This window comes from Halichoerus grypus, chromosome 2 (assembly GCF_964656455.1).
Source record: "Halichoerus grypus chromosome 2, mHalGry1.hap1.1, whole genome shotgun sequence".
Lineage (NCBI taxonomy): Eukaryota > Metazoa > Chordata > Mammalia > Carnivora > Phocidae > Halichoerus > Halichoerus grypus.
Window position 1 is genome coordinate 56,935,085 of NC_135713.1, and position 21,267 is coordinate 56,956,351.

The 21,267-nt window shown below is 42.2% G+C and overlaps 1 protein-coding gene across 17 annotated transcripts in view; it reads left to right on the plus strand.

The window, feature by feature from the left end:
* The window catches only part of TENM2 (teneurin transmembrane protein 2), a 1,202,741-nt gene that overhangs the window by 1,126,388 nt on the left and 55,086 nt on the right, over window positions 1-21,267 (plus strand). For 15 of the 17 annotated variants that reach the window (XM_078066825.1, XM_078066824.1, XM_078066823.1 and 12 more), the window contains 6 exons: window positions 4,511-4,654; window positions 5,304-5,553; window positions 13,125-13,145; window positions 16,104-16,336; window positions 17,552-17,706; window positions 18,940-19,814. In XM_078066825.1, the coding sequence (XP_077922951.1) occupies window positions 4,511-4,654; window positions 5,304-5,553; window positions 13,125-13,145; window positions 16,104-16,336; window positions 17,552-17,706; window positions 18,940-19,814 (1,678 nt within the window). The remainder of the gene's footprint in view (window positions 1-4,510; window positions 4,655-5,303; window positions 5,554-13,124; window positions 13,146-16,103; window positions 16,337-17,551; window positions 17,707-18,939; window positions 19,815-21,267) is intronic. The other 2 variants (XM_078066826.1, XM_078066828.1) reach the window with 1 other exon arrangement.

Sequence of the window (21,267 nt, forward strand, 5' to 3'; positions counted from 1 at the left end):
CTTTGTGCAGAGCACTGTGCTAAATCCTTTATCTTGGGTAACCTCTCAATAACCTTATCAAGGAGCACTCTCATATCCCCCATTGTGCAGATGGGACTGGATGGAGAAAGTAAATGAGTTGCCTAAATCCACGTACTTAGCAGGTTACACGTGCTCAGGATATGGCCCTAGTAGTCTGCTTCATCAGCAAGTGGAGTTATTAACTTAATAAAGATATCAATAAGTTACTGAAGTAACTAGTGCACTTAATATAAAGTGGCTAATCAAATATTATACCAGTCTTTACCAATATCAAAATATCAAAATAATATCCAACATCAAAAAGTAGTTTGAATATTATAATACACCCCCATGCATCTAGCTTCTGGCATTATCAAGTCATGATGAATACTGGTTTTTCCATTCTTTCATCCACCTCCCTGCTCCTGATATTTTTCTGAAGCAAGTCTCAGATATCACATCATTTTATCCATAATATTTCACAATATATCTCTAAAAAAACACTTCAAAAACATGCCAACAGTTATCAGAATTTTTAAAATGATTATTTCTTAATATCTTCAAGTAGCCCATTATTCAATATTTCAAATGTCTTATGAATATCATAAAATATTAGTGCTCTGTTTGAATCAGAATCCAAATAAGACCCACCTTTTGGGATTTTGATTTCTCTTAAATTTTTTTGATTTATAGTTTTCCCTTCCATCTCCAGCTCCTTTTTTTTAAGTTCTATATTTTATTTTGTACCAACTGCATTGTTTGCTTGTAGAATTTCCTGTAGTCTAGTTTGTTTTCTGATTGCATCCCTGTAGCTGTTTAACATATTGCTTTGTTCTGTATCTCTTGTAAACTGAGAGTGGAATCTTGAGGCTTTCTAAGGTTCAGATTTGATTTTTTAATCTATATCAACTTTATTTTTTTATTGAGGTATAATTGACAGGCAACATTATATTAGTTTCAGGTATACAACAGGATTACATATTTATATATATTGTGCAGTGATCATAACACATCTAATTAACATTCATCACACACAGTTACAAATATTTTTTCTTGTGATGAGAACTCTTTAAGATCTACTCTCTTAGCAACTTACAATATGCAATACAGTATCATTAACTGTAGTCACTATGCCATATATTGTTTCCCCAAGACTTGTTTATTTTATAACTGGAAGTTTTTACCTCTGACTCCCTTCACCCACTTCGTTCACCTCCCACCCCCTGCCTCTGGCAACAAACCAATCTGTCTCTGTATCCATGAGCTTTGTTTTATTTTTTAAAGATTCTACATAGAAGTGAAATCATACAGTATTTGTCTTTCTCTAACTTACATACTTAACATAATGCCTTCAAGTTCCATCCATGTTGTCACAAATGGCAAAATTTCATTTTTTATGGCTGAATAATATTATACACACACACACACATACACACACACACACATCTTCTTTATCCATTCAGCGGTTAATGGGCACTTAGGTTGTTTCCATATCTTGATTATTGTAAATAATGCTGCAATGAACATGGGGTGTGGGTACCTTTTCGAGTTTGTGTTTTCATTTTCTTTGGATGGATAACTAAAGTAGAATTTTTGGGTCATATGGTTAATTCTATTTGTAATTTTTTTTTTGAGGAACCTCCATACTGCATTCCATAGTGGCTGCATCAATTTACATTCCCACCAAAAGTGCATGAGGCTTCCCTTTACTCCACATCTCTTCCAGTACTTGTAATTTCTTTTGATAGTAGCCATTCTAATAAGTATGAGGTGGTAGCTCATTGTGGTTTTGATTTGCATTTTCCTGATGATGAGTGATGTTGGGCATCTTTTCATGAACCTATTGGCCTTCTGTATGTCTTCTTTGGAAAAATGTCTATTCAGATCCTCTGCCCATTTTTTAATTGGGTTGTTTGCCTTTTTGCTACCAAGTTGTACGAGTTCTTTATATGTTTTAGATATTAACCCCTTAGCAGATATAGGATGTGCAACCATTTTTTCCATTCAGTAGGTTGCCTTCTCATTTTGTCGATGGTTTCCTTTGTTGCACGGGAGATTTTTAGTTTGATACAGTCCCACTTATCTATTTTTGCTTTTGTTGCCTGTGCTTTCGGTGTCAAATCAAAAAATCATTGCTAAGACCGATATCAAGGGGGTTACCGACTATGTTTTCTTCTACGAGTTTTATGGTTTCAGGTCTTACATTCAAGTCTTTCATCCATTTTGCGTTAATTTTTGTGTATGATGTAAGATAGTGGTCCAGGTTCATTCTTCTTCACGTGGCTGCCCAGTTTTCCCAACGCCATTTATTAAGGGGACTGTCTTTTCCCCATGGTATATTCTTGACTCCTTTGTTATAAATTATCGGCCATATATGTATGGGTTTATTTCTGGGCTGTCTATTTTGTTCTACTGATCTGTATGTCTGTTTTTATGCCCATCCCATACTGTTTTGATTACTATAGATTTGTAATATAGTTTGAAATCAGGGAGTGTAATGCCTCTAGCTTTGTTCTTTCTTAAGATTGCTTTGGCTACTTGGGGTCTTTTGCAGTTTCATACACATTTTAAGATTTTTTGTTCATTTTTGTGTTTCTATGCTGTGCCATTGGAATTTTGTTAGGGATTGCATTGAGTCCATAGATTATTTTGGGTAGTGTGAACATTTTAATGATGGTAATAATTCTAATCCATGAACACAGAATATCTTTCCATTTATTTGTGTCTTCTTCAATTTCTTCCATCAATGTCTTACAGTTTTTAGCATATAGGTCCTTCACCTCTTTAGTTAAATTTATTCCTAGGTATCTTATTTTCTGATTTTGTTTTAAGCAGGACAGCTGGATAGGTGGTACTGTCATCTTCCATCAGGAGGCACCTAATGTCATCTTGATTATCCTTTTGTGATTTTAGTGGCCATTGATTCTCGTTGCCTGGATCCATTAGGTCATTAGGGATTGCAAAGTCATATTTTAATTTTGTCATTGCTTTTCCATTTATTCATGGGAATACTTTTATATAGAGATATTTTCTCATTAACTACTTGGTTATTTGAGGTATAGTTCAAATAAGAAAGAAGGGACAAATGCCCAATTATTTCCCTTTATTTACTATTTTCAGTATAATAAGTTGGTCCTCTAACATCCTCTAATGGTGGCAAATTAGTTTTCTAATACCATTATGAACTCATAGAATAAAATGTATCTTATATGTTTCAATCCATTGAAGTTATTATCTCTACTAATGGTCAAATTATCCCACTTTTGGTCAGTGGAACACTCTTCAGGCTGACTCCCAGATTCTTTTGACATAACCTTAGTAGATTTTAATTTCTTCCTTGCTATCTGGTATGATAAAGTGGCCTAGTCTCATCTTAGACATTTCTTGCTCCAGCCATTTCTTCAAGGGGCCCTGCCTGATTTCCTTTTAATGAGAAATAATATTTCAAGGCCACAAGCCAGGCACTAGCAAATCTCTTTGCTACTGAGTTGGTTGTTGTTTCTTGGAATTTTCAGGAGACAAGTTAGGAAATATATGTGGGTTATTGTTGGCTTTTTTTAATAAAATGTAACTTCCATTCATATTGATGCTCCTATACCTCAGGATTTAAAAGAAGCTGTGGAGAATCCTCAAAGGTGGCACACCTAGTTAAGAATGTAATGTAGTATGAATACACATAATAACAACACCTCATATTTCTAAAGCAATGCTGCAATTAAAAATGTATGGCATCTTGGCATTTTGTTTCATTTATCCTTACCACATCTCTCTGAGAAATTGAGGCTTCACTTGCTCTGTGTTACACATGGGGAAACAGAGCCACGAGAAGTGTGAGCTAGAGCAGAGTTAGAACTGAAGTCCTTCATCTCCCACCTCCCTCTCCCATTTGTCCATGTGGCAAATGCAGGATTTTTACAGTCTCTGGATTCTGTTCCCCACTGAATTGTCACATAATTGGCAGGCTTTGTCCCCATGCCTGCCTCGTCTGGCACTCTCTGGAATCCTGAGTGATCATATAAAGAGCCTTAACTTACACAAGCTGTTGCCTCCAGAATCTCCTTATAAATGAGCCACTCTGCTTCCATAGGCCTTCCTCCTTGTGAGTGAAAATAAATAACACTGAGTATAATAAATGCGTGCCATGAACAGCAGGCTGAGAGAAACAGTCTCCTGTCCATCTTTAAAGGAGAGTTGTATTTCATTTTTAAATGATTCTTCTCCTCCTTCCACATCACTAGGGTCATTTTTGAAAGCCAGCTGTTCATTGGAAAAGTCTTTCTATCCCCACAGAGTACTACTGTGTAAAGTTTCAAGGCTGAATTCAGCTTGAAATCTGAATTTAATATTGTGTGGAATCACAAGGAGAAAAGCAATCAACCCGCCTCCTTGAGTGAGTTTCTGGAAAGGAATCTGTATTACCATGAACATGTGTTTCTCATTCCAGCTGGAAAGCTCGAGAGTAATCAAGGAAACTCTTCTCCACTCTGCCCCACCCACTTTTATCTTTCAGTGTCTGTTGGGTTTGAATACGAGACCTGTCCCAGTCTAATTCTGTGGGAGAAAAGGACAGCCCTCCTTCAAGGATTTGAGCTGGACCCTTCCAACCTCGGTGGCTGGTCTCTGGACAAACATCACATCCTCAATGTTAAAAGTGGTATGTGGGCACATTTTTTTTTCACAAATACAGCCCGGTCTCTCCTCCAGAACCTTCTCTGCAGCCTTGACATTTAAGTGGTAGACTCTCTTTTTCCCTCAGCACTTTTCATTGAATGTCCAATATACTCATAGGTTTTTCCACCTTCTCCTTTTATTTTTCTTTAAGATTTATTTATTTATTTGAGAGAGAGAGCATGCTCAAAGCAGAGGGAGAGGGAAAGAAAGAGAATCTCAAGCAGACTCCACACTGAGCGGGGAGCCCGACATGGGGCTCAATCTTACAATCCTGAGATCATGGCCTGAGCCAAAATCAAGAGTCAGATGCTTAACCAACCGACTGAGCCATCCATGCACCCTCTCTACCTTCTCCTTTTAAATGTCAAAGAATGTTGGGCTGTTTTTCCCCGACCATCTGCCTTAGTGTACCTCACAATTCTTATTCAGTTACCCCTACAAACAATATCTTAGCCTTGGGGGTCAGCGCCCCATTACAGCTCTCTCAGCATCATGAGGTAATAGGGGAGTTCCCCAAAGGTCAAAGTCCTACTGTTTCTCTTCTCTCTACCACTGCCCCTCACCCTCTGTAAGCCGATAGATGTATCCTCCCTGGAAGCCTGCAGTAACCACCCCCATTTCCTGCCCCCCAGGAATCCTACACAAGGGCACTGGGGAGAACCAGTTCCTGACCCAGCAGCCTGCCATCATCACCAGCATCATGGGCAATGGCCGCCGCCGAAGCATTTCCTGTCCCAGTTGCAATGGCCTTGCCGAAGGCAACAAGCTGTTGGCCCCAGTAGCTCTGGCTGTTGGAATTGATGGGAGCCTCTTCGTTGGAGATTTCAATTACATCCGGCGCATCTTTCCCTCTCGAAACGTGACCAGCATTTTGGAGTTACGGTAAGTGACCACACAGAAAACCTTCCGTTGCTCTCTTGCTCCTGTTGCTACAAAGCTTCACTGGGTAAATGATGGCTACATTGGGGTTCTCCAGAGAATATATATTCCATATAATGGGATGAGCTTCGAAACTTAGGTGCAGAATCAAATAAGGGTTAGGAAATGCTTTTTGAATCTATAAAACACCACACACATATTTGATACAATTGTTAACACCTGACTTAAAAACAGGGTGAAAGCTTTAGGTCATGGTGCTTGAGATGGGACCTGAGTAGCTGGGTTTTGTAAAACCTCCACACGAGAATCTGATTCATACCAATGAAAGAACCAGGACTTCAAGCTATGCGTCTATTTCAGTGATGCTTCTTAAAAATACAGATTCCTGGAGCCCACCCCAGAGGCACTGATTCAGTAAGTTTAGAGAAGAGCCAAGGCATCTTTTATCTTTGATAAGCTCTATAGAATATGGTGATGTACATCAGAGTTTGAGAACCACGGATGTTCATTTGCTAATTCACATGTTTATATTGAGTGCCTCTCTGCACTAACGTTCCATAAATTCTCTGGATATTTGCACGGGTCTGACTTAGAATTACTGCATAGGCCTTGCTAGGTAACTTCTGGCCACACCTGGTAGATTCCTCCTGGTCATTGCTTGCTACTAAATCTGAAGTCCAGGCTCCTCTGTGCTGGACAAAAGTTCTTGTAAACTGTCTTCCCGGGAAAGTTGGCTCCAGGCCCTCAAACCTAGATCTGTAAGTGGAGGAAGAAATGAAGTCTATAAATAAGGGATCAAATTCTTGATGACTGTTTAATATGTATCAGGGACTATCTGCCAAGGGAGGAGGGGAGGGGTGGGACAAGGAAAGCCCTAGTTGGACTTGTGGTCTGATGGGGAACTTAATTGTGTGGACAAATTAAAAAATAATAATAATGCTTTAAAGAAAACCTAACAGGGTAAAAAATTAAGGACTGTGGTGGGTGTTGGGAGGGATAAGGAAGCTACATAAGATAAAGTAGTCACAAAAGCATTTCAGATTATGTGACATTTGAGATGGGACCTGAACGATGAGGTCAGCCATACAAAGATCCGGCGAAAAATATTCCAGGCAGAGAGAAGTTGTGCAAAAGCCCCAATATCAGCAAATAATCTGGTTTATTTAAGGGACTGGTAGAAGTCCAATAGGGCTTGGAGTGTAGTGAGCTCAGGAGAAAGTGTCTCTGAGGAGGTCAGAGAGGTCAGTGGGGGACCAATGCTTCAGCGTCTTACTGACCTTATTGACAAGTGTAAATTATATTCTTGTTACAATGCACGGCTATTAGAGGTTGAAGTTGGAAGTGGAGTAGAGTTGACATGATCTAATTTGCCCTTTTTAAAGGTTATTTTGGCCACTGTGTTAATGAATGGACTATAAGGTGCAAGCATGAAGGCAGAGAAGCCCATAGGGAAGTTGTAACAGCTGACCAGGATTTGGGTGATGGTGGTGGGTAGGAGGGGAGATAAGGGAGTGTTCCAAATGGGAGATATTTTCAAAGCAAATGTGATGGGAATTGTTGATGGATCAGGTACAAGAAATGGAGAAAAGGAAAAAAAAAAAAAAAGAATCAAGGGTGATGACTAGGATTTTTGACCTGAGCAACTGAGTAGGTGGTGGTGCCTTTTGAAGTAGCCTCAGCTACCACGTGAAGGACTTAGAGGAAGCCATAGGTTGTACTTGCCTTTATTTTATTTTATTTTATTTTATTATGTTATGTTAGTCACCATGCACTTGCCTTTTAGTGGCGCCTTCTAGGAAAGAGATCAGTGAACGGAGCATCAGCAAGTGCTGCTGAGTATTCTTGGGAGCTGAGACTGTGCCAAGCACTGGGAGGGATTAAAGGAGAGAGAGAGAGAAAAAACCCCAGCTCCACCTCAAGAAGGTTACAGCCTCAGAGATCCAGTGAGCATTTACTGAGCATGATGTGAGCCAACATGTGCTGGGCTCTACGGGTCTAGAAGGGGATGAAACACAGGCTCAGAGAGCTCCTAGGTGAGGGTGACAGATGGGCACCTGGCAAGGAGAGACAATTCAGGCTGAATGTTCTAGAAGAACCAACAACCCATCATGGAAACAAAGAAGGGGAGGCCATGGGGTGGACTAGGCTATAATAATCAAAAGATGAACAATGAGGGGAAGAAGGAGATAAAATAGAAAAGGCTGATAATCCTCAAGCTGTCAAACTGACCATCCAACAAACCACATCTCCTAGAGCTATCCAACTAGGTCCCCTTCCCAAGACATTGATTTCCCTTTTTGTCCTAGGAGAGTCCTCTTCTCAGGAATCGTGTGGGCAGTGGAGAACTATGGAAGGAGTCAGGGAAGGGGGTGAAGGTAGCATTCTGCTTTTCCATGGGGGTCACACTTTTTTTTTTTTAAATCTGGCATTTGTAACCAACCCTCCACATCTGGCCCTTACTTCTTTGTTGCAGCTCTAGGCACTCAGAGCCAAATCAGGACTTGCCCGCTACATCCCCGGCTCCAATGTACTCATGCTACTCACTCTACTTAAATGCTTTCTCTATCTAATCTGCCTCATAGTGTCCATCTTTAAAGCTCATTTTGAAGGTCCCCTCGTCCATGAAGCCTGACCTCCCTAGCAGAAATAATTCTCACCTTCCTCTGGGTCACTTCAACTCTAGTTTTCCACCAAAGTTGAGTCCATTTACTGCCTTGTTTTTCAGTTATTTCCATGTAAGTCTTTAGGGCCCTAGTGTTTGAACTTATATAGCATAGACACCTTTGGCGTCTTCACCCCTTGATACCTAGGGCAGTGCCTGGTCCACACCAGGGACTCAAGACACACTGCTTGAGTTAAAGGAGACACAGACCAGTGTCCTGCCTTTTGTTGGAATTTCTCCTTGATTCCAGGTCTCTCAAGTCATAGAGGCCATAACAATAATGAAAGGAGGTGAAGGCCTACTCAGGGCAAGCCACACCACACCCACATGGTGACATCAAGGACAGCTAGAGGGAGTGTAACTACCAATTTCCATCAACAGCTGTGGTTTGGTTTGGTTTGGTTTTTAAACTTTTTAACTGCCTTTGGACCTGTTCTTGCTTTCATCAGCCAGGTATCCAGAGACGATTAGAAGTTAAGCTTTTACAAGAACGCTGGTTTGATTTTTCTTTTCTTCCCACTACATACCTGAAAACAAAGGGCTGTCAATCCCCTCTCTTCAAAACAGTAACCAGCAGAGGGAGGGAGGAGGGGAAAGAGACCCATCTTGCTTATGTCTTTTCTCCATTGTGAGTTGGCAGCTGAATGATTTTGTTTCAGAAATCAGTGCCCATCCCGATCTCACTTACCCTCCCCAGAGCTGAGCCTCTGAATCAGAATTGTATATAAATGTTCCCGTGGTTCCTTCACTTACCTTCTCTCTTCCTCCTTCCTTTGCCTATCCAAAACATACAGGGGCAGAGAGTTCTACAAGCTTAGAAAACTTCTAATGTTAAAAAGAGCCGCCTTCTTAGGTAAAGTGGTTATCATTTGTATGCTTCAGTTCCATCAGCATTCAAGACATTTTCAACAGCCACTTCCCCAAAAAACCTGTTATCCCACCCTTAGCAGCCCATTTCCTTTCTTACAACTACACCCTTTCCAGGTGATCCTTGGAAAACCCAAGCCTTATAGAGTAAATTTGTCAGTCATTAACATCCTAGAGTGAATTTCTGTTGTGTGAAAATCTTTCCTTCCTTCCCAACTTGAGAATATCTTAGGGATTGTATCCCAATGTAAGGCAATAAATTATAAGGTATGGGACAGTGCCTCTCTGCCTTTTCTTAACTTGACCTCTTGTGCTACACATAAGAATCTCACACTTTCTATAATGTTTGAAAATTGAAAAAAAAATTATTTTCCAAATACAAAATTATATTATGATATTAAATATGCTTTCTTCCCCCAACTAAAACACTTCCCCATGCTGAGATTCTGATGGTGCTGTTGAAGTGGGCAATAGCAACATTGCATCAGGGAAGATCTTCAGGGAAGGGAATTGTCCAGTCCAGATGTGTTAGTGCTGGAGAGGGAAGAGTCACAAAAGAGTGGGAGCCTAGGAACAAGGGCAAGGGCAGCAGAAGTTGGAAGAAACCTTCACCAAATATAAGCTTTGCCTGAGAATTTCAGTAAGAAGAGACCCTGCTTGATACCAGTATAGAATGTTAGGGAGGAATATATGGTTATAGTTACCAAGGAAATGCTTTCCCTGTGTGGTCAGAGTATAAACACCACGGTGATGAAACGAAATATAACACAGCATCCCTCCCCAGAATAACAATAACAAAAATATCCCCATAAAACTTTGGGCAGTTCTTGGCACTGTTTTCAAAGCTCTTTTACTAAGACATGTCCAGGTTTCGTGGAGCCTGAATCTTACATAATTTCAGAATGAAACTGAATATTATTCAGGATGAGAAAAGAAACCAAAACAAATTGCACATTTTGAAAAGCCAACAATTAGTACAAACATCACAAAATCTAGATAAATTACCTAAATTTTCTTATTCATTAACTACTATTACACTTCCATGATACTTGTTTACCCACACTTTTTGGCTGCATACTCTTTGATCATCTTTTAATATGACAATGATTCTATAATGTCATTATCTCTAGAAAGAATAGAGCAATATTCTGTCTTTCCTCTAGGATAACTATAGTCAAAATGTGTTTCAGATTATTGATAAATTAGTAAATGTTGTCTCATGTTCACAACTGATTACTGGTGATATGAAAATTGTTAGAGTTGTAAAATTTGGGAAAACCTTTATCAAGCTTTTTTCATAGTATTTCTGGGCATTTCAGGTTTCCTTGTACAGTGAATAATCTAAATAGTCTTTGAGTTGACACTCATGAACCAACTTGTCATTGATGTCTTGGTAATAATGAAATATTCTGTGTAAGTCTTTAGGGCGCTAGTGTGTGAGCCTCTACAGAGCAGGCACCTCTGGCATCTTTGCCCCTTGATGACTAGAGTAGTGTTTGATCCACACCAGGGATTCAAGACACATTGCTTGAGTTAAAGGAGACCTGTGTCCTGCCTTTTGTTGGAATTTGTCCTTGGTTCCATGTCTCTCAAGTTGCAGAGACCATTAACATCAGTGGAATGAGCTAGGGGCCCACTCAGAACAAGTCAAGCCACACCCATTTGGTGACATTGGGCATTACACTTCCAGTAATAATGCTAGGTAAATCTGCACCATAAGGCGAGACTGTACCTGAAAGCCACTTCTATACCAGAATCACTAGCAATAATCTAACTAGACAGTGAAAGAACTCCATATGAGCCACATAACCATGTCCCCCTTAAATCTAAACTAAATTTATCCCAACCAACTTCCCTTTCATTAGAACTCAAACAAAAAACTGTGGCCAATCCAATTTCACCCTATTCTGTGCCACACAGAGAGTTGGAAAGGAAAGAGGCAATAGTCTCAACTGATTGCAGCTTTGTGATTCTGAGCAGAACATAAAGGACTGCAACTAGTCTAAGGCATGGTCTGCCCAGCACTAAGGGAAGCAGCCTCATTCCTTCCTTCTGTCACTCAAGAACCCATTTTTGCCAGTCCCTACTCTCTCCAGGGCTCCCTACTAAGAATCAGCACCAAGGAGATGAATATGTCATATCTATATTTACTTGCTCCCATTCACAACAAAGTGAGGAAGACAAACACACATGCATAAATCACAAGACAGCCCGATGAGGGCTCTTCATGATAAACTGAGTGTGCTTGGAGAGCCATGAAGGCCTCACAGAGGACTCATTGAGACTCACAGTGTGGAGAGCTAAGCCATCTCGATTCTTGAATCCAAGATACCACTTTGCCCTTGAAGGCTGTGCCTAAAGGATTTGCAATACTGAGGCATGGACACAAAGCCTAGGCCTGTCCTTTGTAAGTAAGGCACCAGTGCTGATCTACATAGACTGACTCAGTGCTGTTATTTTGGGTTATTGGCCGCTAAGCACCCACCCTGCCAATGGCCCTGGACTGGAATAGCAGTGACCTCAGCCTTTCTCCAAAGCTCATATCCATATGCTCATTTGGACTATACCTTCAGTGACTTGGTCCCCCCATTCGTGCCCTTCTCCTTTCCCCCAGCATAGATATTATATTAATCAACTTAAAGCAGATGTTCTTAGGAAAGAAGTAGGTCACGTCTGAAGACCCAAATCCCATCCAGTCTTTTCACAAAATCTTGACTAAAAAACTGGAATTGATATTGCAATAATTAAGAGCCAAATATGACTACCACTGGTGGCAGATAACATTTCACTTTCATTAAGCAATATAAAATAGACGCGAGAATTCCCGGCTGCCACCCTGACATACCAGGCTTTGCGGAATGAATCTTAAATTGCACTATGTCAGTCAGAGCTCAGGAGTTATCAGCATCATTTAATTAACTTTTTTTTTTTTAACGAAAACTAACACGTTGGAATAAAATATAAAAATGTAATCCCTGTGCAAACCCACTACTAATCATGGCCCCTGGCAGAGGCCTGGGCTGCACCTAAGCAGGAATCTGGGCATTAAACCCTCTTTGTCCCTTCCCTGAAGCCTCCTCCCTCAGCCAGAAGGAAAGAAGGCTTAGAGACTCCTTCCACTGTGGCCTTAGAAGCCTCAGGAATGAGAAGCAGTTCTCTTTATCGAGGCCTTAGCCTCTCTCCTCTTTGCCCTAATGTTACTAACTTTTAGCCACTTTCCTGTTGAAATTGACATGTATTTTTGTTAAAAAAAAAAAAAAAGACAGCAAAACTTTTACCACTTTTCCAAAAAAGGGAATGGTAACTGGAGTCTTTGGCTCCAATTATGAGAAGATGCTAATACCCATGAATTTCATGTATGGGTGTTATCTGTAAGAGAGAATGCATACTTGGGGTCCACACAGGCAAAATGAGATAGGGAGAAGGAAGGTATCATGGAGCAGGGCTAGGAAATGGTTGAGACTCTCAGGGTTCAACAGAATGATTGCCAAACTGCAGATGGATTTGGGAAGAGGCTTTCTTAGGTGGTACGGACTCTACCCTGTAATGCACTCTACCCTTGTAATGGCAAATAGATGGCACAGGTGGCACCAGGCTCCCTCCCACACCCAGGGCAGACATTACAAATGAGTCACAGCACTCTTTACAGCTGATCTTGCATTTGGCTTCAGAATCCTACTCCCGCCCTCCTGGCAGCCATTACTAATCAATAGGTATTGGCACTCAAGCCATTGAGTTTGCCATCCTTTCATTGGCCAGAAGACCTGTTCCACCTGTTGCCACCTGTGTGTCATGTGACAGCCACATCGCTGGTCAGAGCATTCAAGCATTCTTGTCTAGATTTTTCAATGGCCAGGAGGAGTCCAAAATCAGGGGTACTTCCCAAGTAATTGAGCCAGGAGCTGTCAGCTAGAAGGGGAAAAAAAAGAAAAAGCCTGCCTTTTTTGGGCCCCATTATACAAGAAATGAAAATGTTGTGTTTGCTTTATCATCAATTCTTCAGCTAACTGTTTGTTCTTTTTCCTTCTGTTTTCTTTCTATAAAGAAATAAAGAGTTTAAACATAGGTAAGATGAAGAACTCTTTCCCATATAATTTGATATGGTTCGTTTGCTTCCTTGTGTTTGCTTTTTGTTTTGTGCTTCTTGTGTAATGTTGTGTATTTTTATGTACCAAATATAGTAACTTTTTTATGTGCTAATTGTGTGTTGTGGATATGATAAGCTTTAGCAATTATGAAATGCAGTCAAAAAGCAACCAAATAAGCTGACAGTAATTAGAATTTCCGGGAGATGCAAGTGCAAGATAATGAACCCTCAGCGAACTTTTATCCCGACTGCTCAGTGCAGCCCATAATTGGGCTAAAGAGTTGAGGCAAACTTCTGGCTTTTGTAAATGCTGGACTGGGTTCACAAAAGCTTTAATGAACTGGAAACGGGTCAAAAACTCATTTTCAACTCATTAATGATTTTTCCCCTGTATATATGGTCATTTAAAAAAAAAACAAGTTAATTGACAATCTGCTGGTCAGAACAAATCCAACAGTCAGATGCATTGGGAATTTTCATGGAGTTAAATCACTTTTAAGTAGTAGGAAGGGTGTAGACCAAGTAGTTTTTGTCTAAATAGCCTTTGTCATTCAACTGCTCCAGGTTATCATTTAAAACCATATTGGTGAAATTCACATATATAGTGCACAACACACATATGTGTGCATATGGCTCTGGGGAGCTTCCCATTACAAAGTTAGGAAAACGCCAGGTTGCCCCAGGTTGCACTGAAATGGAAGAAAAGTGACCTTTTTTATTTGGAAGAAGAGAGAAAAGCAAAACGATGTATTTTAATACTCAAGGGAATGCTGCTGCTTCTTGAAATGAAACATGGAAGGGGCTTCTTCCTGATGTTACATGAGAATTAGACATAGAGTGGAATCAAGTTGTACAAGATCATCAAAGTCAGTGGAAAAGCCATGCATATGAGCCCTTGGCCTCCTCCTCCATATTCCCAAACTGGTTGCTTACAGGCACCCCAACTGGGACAAGTAAAAAAAAAAAAAAAAAAAAGCAACAGTGCCCTGGAAGGCCACCCCCCATTCAAATTCACATACCCCATTTGACCTTCACCACATTCACAGATGTGGAAGCATGGCTGTCCATCTACCCAAGAGTCTCTGTAAGAATCTTGGTTGGGATGGGTATGACACCATGGGATAGAATAAGACCCCAGCAATAACTGACCCCACACCCTCACACATCTGCTCTTCTGCCAGAGTTTTTGAAAAGCCTCTTTGAATCGGGCTCCCTAGAAAGTCCAGAATTAATTATCTTGCTCATAGATAGGCACAGATGTGCAGTGCCCTGATCCTTCTGTTGATCACGCCAGCTACTATTCATTCAGTAACAAAGTACAGCATCTAATTAAAAAATGGCATGAAGTTTTCCCTTTCTGCCCTAATTTGTTTTGCATATGTGGATATTCTCTAAAGACTTAAGAGCCAAAAAAAAGAAGAAGAAGAAGGAAGGAAGTGAAGGAAAGAAAAGGAACCCTGGTGGCCTACTCTTTTAAACTAGCGATCTAGGCTGGAATTTTAGAAAGACCTTGACTTCTAGTTCAATTATGTGTCTTAATAGCAACCTGAGGAGAAGCTGGAATTAAAGATGGTCTCGATTCACAAATTGTTCCTAAAAATAACTTCCTAGTTCTTTTCTCCCTTAAATTGAAGAAGGACCCAAATGGGGGTGTCTTAATTAGTAATTTACCGGCTAATGTCTATAGGACAAATGCATCCAACACTATCATCACCCTCACCTTGCCTTCACCTCTCCCATCCTTTTCCTTCCCATAATTCCAAACTACAATGGAAAAATAACTGAAAAACAAAAGGCCTGTGCTCATTTTTGGCATGCGACATCAAAACCTTATCTACCACACTAGGACAGAGAGGCATTCACTACAGGTATCCTAGAGGTAGTGACTTTAATAACCAGTATAGGAATAGCATGAGCACCTATTCTGGTCTCAACCTCCAACAAGTGACAGACACTGGAAAGGGAAGAAACTGTAGGGTTTTGAGCCAAAAGGGACATGAACAATGATCTGATTTCTTCATTATCCAAATAAGCAATCTAGGACCCAACATGGCCAAGAGACTTACCTCAGGTCACCAGCTAGGTCAGCATTGAGTTTAGAGTTTCCTGTGTCTTAGTCCTGTCCTAATCAGCAACATATAGGGCAGCTAGATGCATGGCAGAGAAAGAGGTCCAGGTCTCTGAGGCTTAGTGCCTTCCTATTATATTTCTCACACACGAGGGTATTTCTCTCCTAGTGTAGCTTAGGGCCTTGGCAGATCTTGGTCCATACCTGTATCCTCACCCAAAATATGAAAACTATATCTCCTCCCTCAGTAATCCAGATTCTGGGTGTGATATCAGCAAGACATCAAATTTCTTAAAAAAAAAAAAAAAAGCCAACTTTATTCATATCCACACTAAAGAATAGTAGATAAGATCTGAGGCTGAGGACTAGGGATCGCTCTGGGACCCTCCCATCACAAAGTTAGGAAAACTCTACGTTGCCCCAGTCTTCATGATCTAGTACCCTGGAGGCATTGAGGAAGCATGGACTAAAAAGAAAACCTTGTCTCATGGAAGTGTTCCTCAATCCCACTTGAGAAACAGATCAAACCCATAGGGGGAAGTAAAGAAGGCTGATACACACAAAACACAAACACAAAAGCAGGACCAGAGTGGGATCTTTCGTACCAGCTGAATGAAGCAGTGACATTTTAGTACGATGGGAAACAATGAACTCTGCATAGCATGAGGAGTTTAGGTCCAGTTAGAAGTCAGTAGCTAAGAGCCATGATGTGTTAGAACACTAAGCTGTTATGTTAGATTCTTTCCAGTTCAATAAAGTGGAAAGACACTGGAAATGGCTAGAGTCTTGCTAAGATTTTTGTCATCTCTTTGATCCAGTAGACCAGCTGCTTAGCCCCCTTCTCATTTCTCTTTGTGCTTCTTCTAAAGCAACAACCCAGCACACAAGTACTATTTGGCAGTAGACCCTGTGTCCGGCTCTCTCTACGTGTCTGACACCAACAGTCGGCGAATCTACCGAGTCAAGTCTCTAAGCGGAGCTAAAGACCTGGCTGGGAATTCAGAAGTGGTGGCAGGGACTGGAGAGCAATGTTTGCCCTTTGATGAAGCCCGCTGTGGAGATGGAGGGAAGGCCGTGGATGCCACCCTGATGAGCCCTCGAGGTAAAGGCTCCCAAGGAAGAAAGCCCGTCCCCCAGAATAAGCTTGCCACAAGCTTGGCTTTCTTCTTAACTGCAAGTGAACTAAGCCCAGGCAGTCCCAAATACAGCTTTCCCAGTAATTTCACTCTGATAGGTTGCTTTGATGTGTGGGTATTTAAAAAAAAAAAAAAATGTGTTTATCTGAAGTAAACTTCATCACCCACATAGGCTACAAATGGAAAGTGGGGTGGATTGCTCCTGGAGATTTCTGACTGCTGCCAGTCACACGGAGTCAGGGGGAAACGTTAGCTCCATGAGCCAGGGGCCAGCTGGAGACAGAGCCCAGTGAGGGCCTCCAGCCACTCCCAGATGTTCATGTTCGACAGTAGCGTGCGTAGTCTTAAGCAAAGGGCCTGACATTTTTTAAGAGCCCAATAAATGGTGGCAGTTAAGAATGGGTATAATTTCCAAGGCCTGGGATTGGCCGGCGAGGCTGGAGGGGGGTTGTTCTTAGAATCAATGGATCTCTATTTGAAAAGGACCAGGGATACTTAAGGTTAAGGACTGATTGGTCCTTCGAAGGCCCAATTCTTATTAGCATTCTTAGCTACCACTAAAGGATCTGGCAGCGTGGATTAAGGATGAGGAGCCTTGGGCTTGGGCCCTAGGGTGAAGGTGCCAAAGAAATAGAAGCCACCGTGTGCATCCTACCAGGAGAGTGCTAGGACAGGTGTTCCCACAGGGCATACTGAGTAGAGTCAAGGCTTAATTGGGACTGTTTCCTGGAGGATATATTTTGAATTGGGAGTCTGTGACAGCAAGAATCACTGTTTCTCAACCTCAGTGTTGTAATTAGTTGTGAAGGGTATTCAAGTAATTTACTACCAATAATTTTTCAAGCAATGAACTTGGGAAATAACTTACTTTCTGAAGAGAGCAGATGCTAAGTTATTTCCCCATTCATTCATTTGCAGCCTTGGTTCATTTGCAGCCCAAAGTTCACTCTTCAGTTGGGTGGTGATACAGCCAGCACCCCAGGAACTATGCAGGTCTCAGCACAGTGCTCATGGGAAAGGGTGTTACCTTTAAAGGTTGACAGCCACTGCTCTAAGCCTGTGAATCCATCCAGGAAGGTCCCTGGTCCAAGAAGGTAATGCCCAATAGGGCATCCCCACCTCCACCCCTACAAGCCCTACTCCTTGCCAAGAGACACACTCCCACTGTTTGTCTTGATCAGGTATTGCAGTAGACAAGAACGGGCTCATGTACTTTGTTGATGCCACCATGATCCGGAAGGTTGACCAGAATGGAATCATCTCTACCTTGCTGGGCTCCAATGACCTCACTGCTGTCCGGCCACTGAGCTGTGACTCCAGCATGGATGTGGCCCAGGTGGGACTTTCTTATTTCTCATCACTATGCCACACCTGGCTCTCAGCCTGAAGTTCTCACCTGCAGCCTGTTTGGGTTGAAAGTGGAGTGGGAGGAAGAGATATAGATACAGATTACAGGTTTGTTTGTAGAAGGCTTGAGATGAACTAGACAGCAAGATGGAATGGGAAATGTCAGATAGGAATGAGAGAGAGCACAAGAGAGAAAGGAAAGTGGGGGGGTGGGGGTGGGGGGTGGGGGGGAGTTCTGCTCGGAAAGTGGAGCTGGTGACACACTCCAGCCATGGCAGATTACAGGGTAGGAGTTACTGTGTAATTACCTCTCTTCTCCATCATTATTGTAGGTTTGAGAATGTACTATACAGTGTTACATGTCAATCAGAACTTCCCTGTTAATCTGAAATGATTGCATCCTCACTATATAAACCTTCACTTTGTGCAGTAGTAAACTAGAGCAAAGCCATCTACAAGATTCCCCCAAGTGATATTCCGTTAGTATGGGCTCTTATGGGGGCAGAGAACAGGGGCTCACTCAAATGTACAGCAGGAGAAACTGGACTTTATTATATGGATCCTCAAACATCCCAAAATATATGTTTGCCCTTCCTATAAGGGCCTTTTCAACCTTCAGTCAACCTCATTAATTTCAGCTCAAATTCCACAACATACTGACAACTTGCCACCAAGATGGTCGCTTCAATTTTGCAGAGAAGGCCCAGTTTATTTCTTCAAGCAAATGCTCAAGTTGTAGTTCACTAGCCGGCCTGTGCATTGGCGACCCTTGGGTCCAAACAACATGGCTCCTTTTGTGTATTAGATAAAAGTGCTGCCTCTAAATGAACATAGCCTCCTTAGGCCCATGGCTTGATGAGCAGAGGACGGGATGGATCACACTAGCCCCTTGTGTGGTGAATTACCTGTACAACTGTATATGATGACTCTGACCTTGGTCCAATCTTCTGGGACTGAGTAAAGCATCATGGGTAGAGCTGGTGACCTACTCTAGCCACAGTAGATGATATCACAGGAGATGTTTGTTACATGGCCTCTTCTTCATCGTGTCCACTTGACATGGGCAGTGGGCAAGTGGTTTGGTGATGGGCACTTCTCATATATTATGGGTAAAAAAGTAAGTCTTTTTTCCCCCGCTGCGTAAAACCAATATATGTGCCTCACAGTTAAACATTGGGCATGTTAGAGGCTGCTCCTTAATTTGATGCCATGTCATCCACAGGTTCGCCTGGAGTGGCCAACAGACCTCGCTGTCAACCCCATGGACAATTCCCTGTATGTTCTCGAGAACAACGTCATCCTTCGAATCACTGAGAATCACCAAGTCAGCATCATCGCGGGACGCCCCATGCACTGCCAGGTTCCTGGGATTGACTATTCACTCAGCAAACTAGCCATTCATTCTGCGCTGGAGTCGGCCAGTGCCATTGCCATTTCCCACACCGGGGTCCTCTATATCACTGAGACAGATGAGAAGAAGATTAACCGTCTACGCCAGGTAACAACCAATGGGGAGATCTGCCTTTTAGCTGGGGCAGCCTCAGACTGTGACTGCAAAAACGATGTCAATTGCAACTGCTACTCGGGAGATGATGCCTATGCAACCGATGCCATCTTGAATTCCCCATCATCCTTAGCTGTAGCTCCAGATGGTACCATTTACATCGCAGACCTTGGAAATATTCGGATTAGGGCAGTCAGCAAAAACAAGCCCATTCTTAATGCTTTCAACCAGTATGAGGCTGCATCCCCCGGAGAACAGGAGCTGTATGTTTTCAATGCCGATGGCATCCACCAGTACACTGTGAGCCTGGTGACTGGGGAGTACTTGTACAATTTCACTTATAGTGCTGACAATGATGTCACTGAATTGATTGACAATAATGGCAATTCCCTGAAGATCCGTCGGGACAGTAGTGGCATGCCCCGCCACCTGCTCATGCCTGACAACCAGATCATCACCCTCACAGTGGGCACCAACGGAGGTCTCAAAGTCGTGTCCACGCAGAATCTAGAGCTTGGCCTCATGACCTATGATGGGAACACTGGCCTCCTAGCCACCAAGAGTGATGAAACAGGATGGACAACTTTCTATGAGTAAGTACATTTGTTAAGTATTTCTCGACAGCACCCTACCCTAGCCAGCAGCAGGATTGGCTATCCACATAGCTTTTAATATTGTTTAGTCACATTGTCTTCCTGACTTTAATGTCAACTTGTGGCCTCAAGATACTCATGTCCCCTCTCCTTGACTTCTAAGTGATTTGCACTGTTGGGTCTATGATATTGAACATCCTCCCTACAAGGGCTGGCCATTTCTTTTGCCTGCTTGCCCTTCCAGCTTCAGGATATTGGACATGCACAGCACCTGGGAGAGCAAGTGCTCATTAACTTTGCTGATTATTCATGTTTGCCATGGGTGCGGAAATTAGAATCTAAAAGGCAAGATCCTGGTGGGACTCCTGTAATTTGCCAGTAGGTCCAGCAACACACTTGATTGCACAGACAGGTAGATAAACTCTGAATTTCCTCCTTAGCAGAAGCAGATCAATACAGATAAAGTACTAGGTATATTAAAAGATGTGAGAGCTGGTCATATTTCCCCTAACAATTATCTCATACTTAATAGTCCTGCTGTTTGTTTTGCCAAAAAAGCTGTATTCCGTCACTCCTGCGGGCAGCACTCGGTCACACTGCCTACTGCTGCAGGTATTAACCAGTGGGATGCTGGCTGGGGAAAATTGTTAAGGCGTGATTCCGCCAGGCCCTGCCGAGACTGGGATGGAATTTGCAAGGATCTGGCTCTACGCGATGGTGAAGGATCTGGTTAAGCTCGCATTTGGAGTCCTTGCTTGCTTTCTGTCGGGGTGCTGCTGCTGGCTGAGAACTTAGTAAGTTGGGGAGGGTTGTTGCAGAGGGAATGGAGGACAAGAGAGAGAACAGAAGACCCCATTGTTGATCACTCCTAAATCCAGGAATCTTCATTTCCAGTTGGTAGGCAAATGGGTTTGGGAGAATGGAAAGGAAGCTGTTGCCACCTGCTGGAAATTTCCTGCGTTGCAGAATTGCTTTCCCTTGCTCTCTTTCCCTTTGGGCCAAGCTGTCCTCCTCGGATTTCGGAAGCATCCTAGCATCCTTCAGGCCACTGGGACTTGATCAAACTTTACCAGCCAGTGACCCTGCCTCTGTAGGCACCATCTGAGTGCCATCTTTAGCTCTCACACCAACTTAGGCTAAAACTCTACCATAACCCAAACACCTATAAGATTTTCACCTTCCCTTCTAGCAGTCCCACCTAAGGACCCAGTGCATTTCAGAGATAATTTGTTGGCTGACATGACTGAGGACAAAACAATGTCACTCTCAGGAGGCCATTCTGAATTAGGCCTGACTTAGAGACCATAATAAAGAAGTTCGGGCTTAGGTGCACCTTTAGACGTTAGCTCTAACTGGGGGAGTATTTTCCAGGAGGGGTCCCTAGTTGAATAAAAATATGGGCAGGATGCTTTAAAAAAAAAAAAAAAAGAAGTTCACAAGTTACATGGAAACT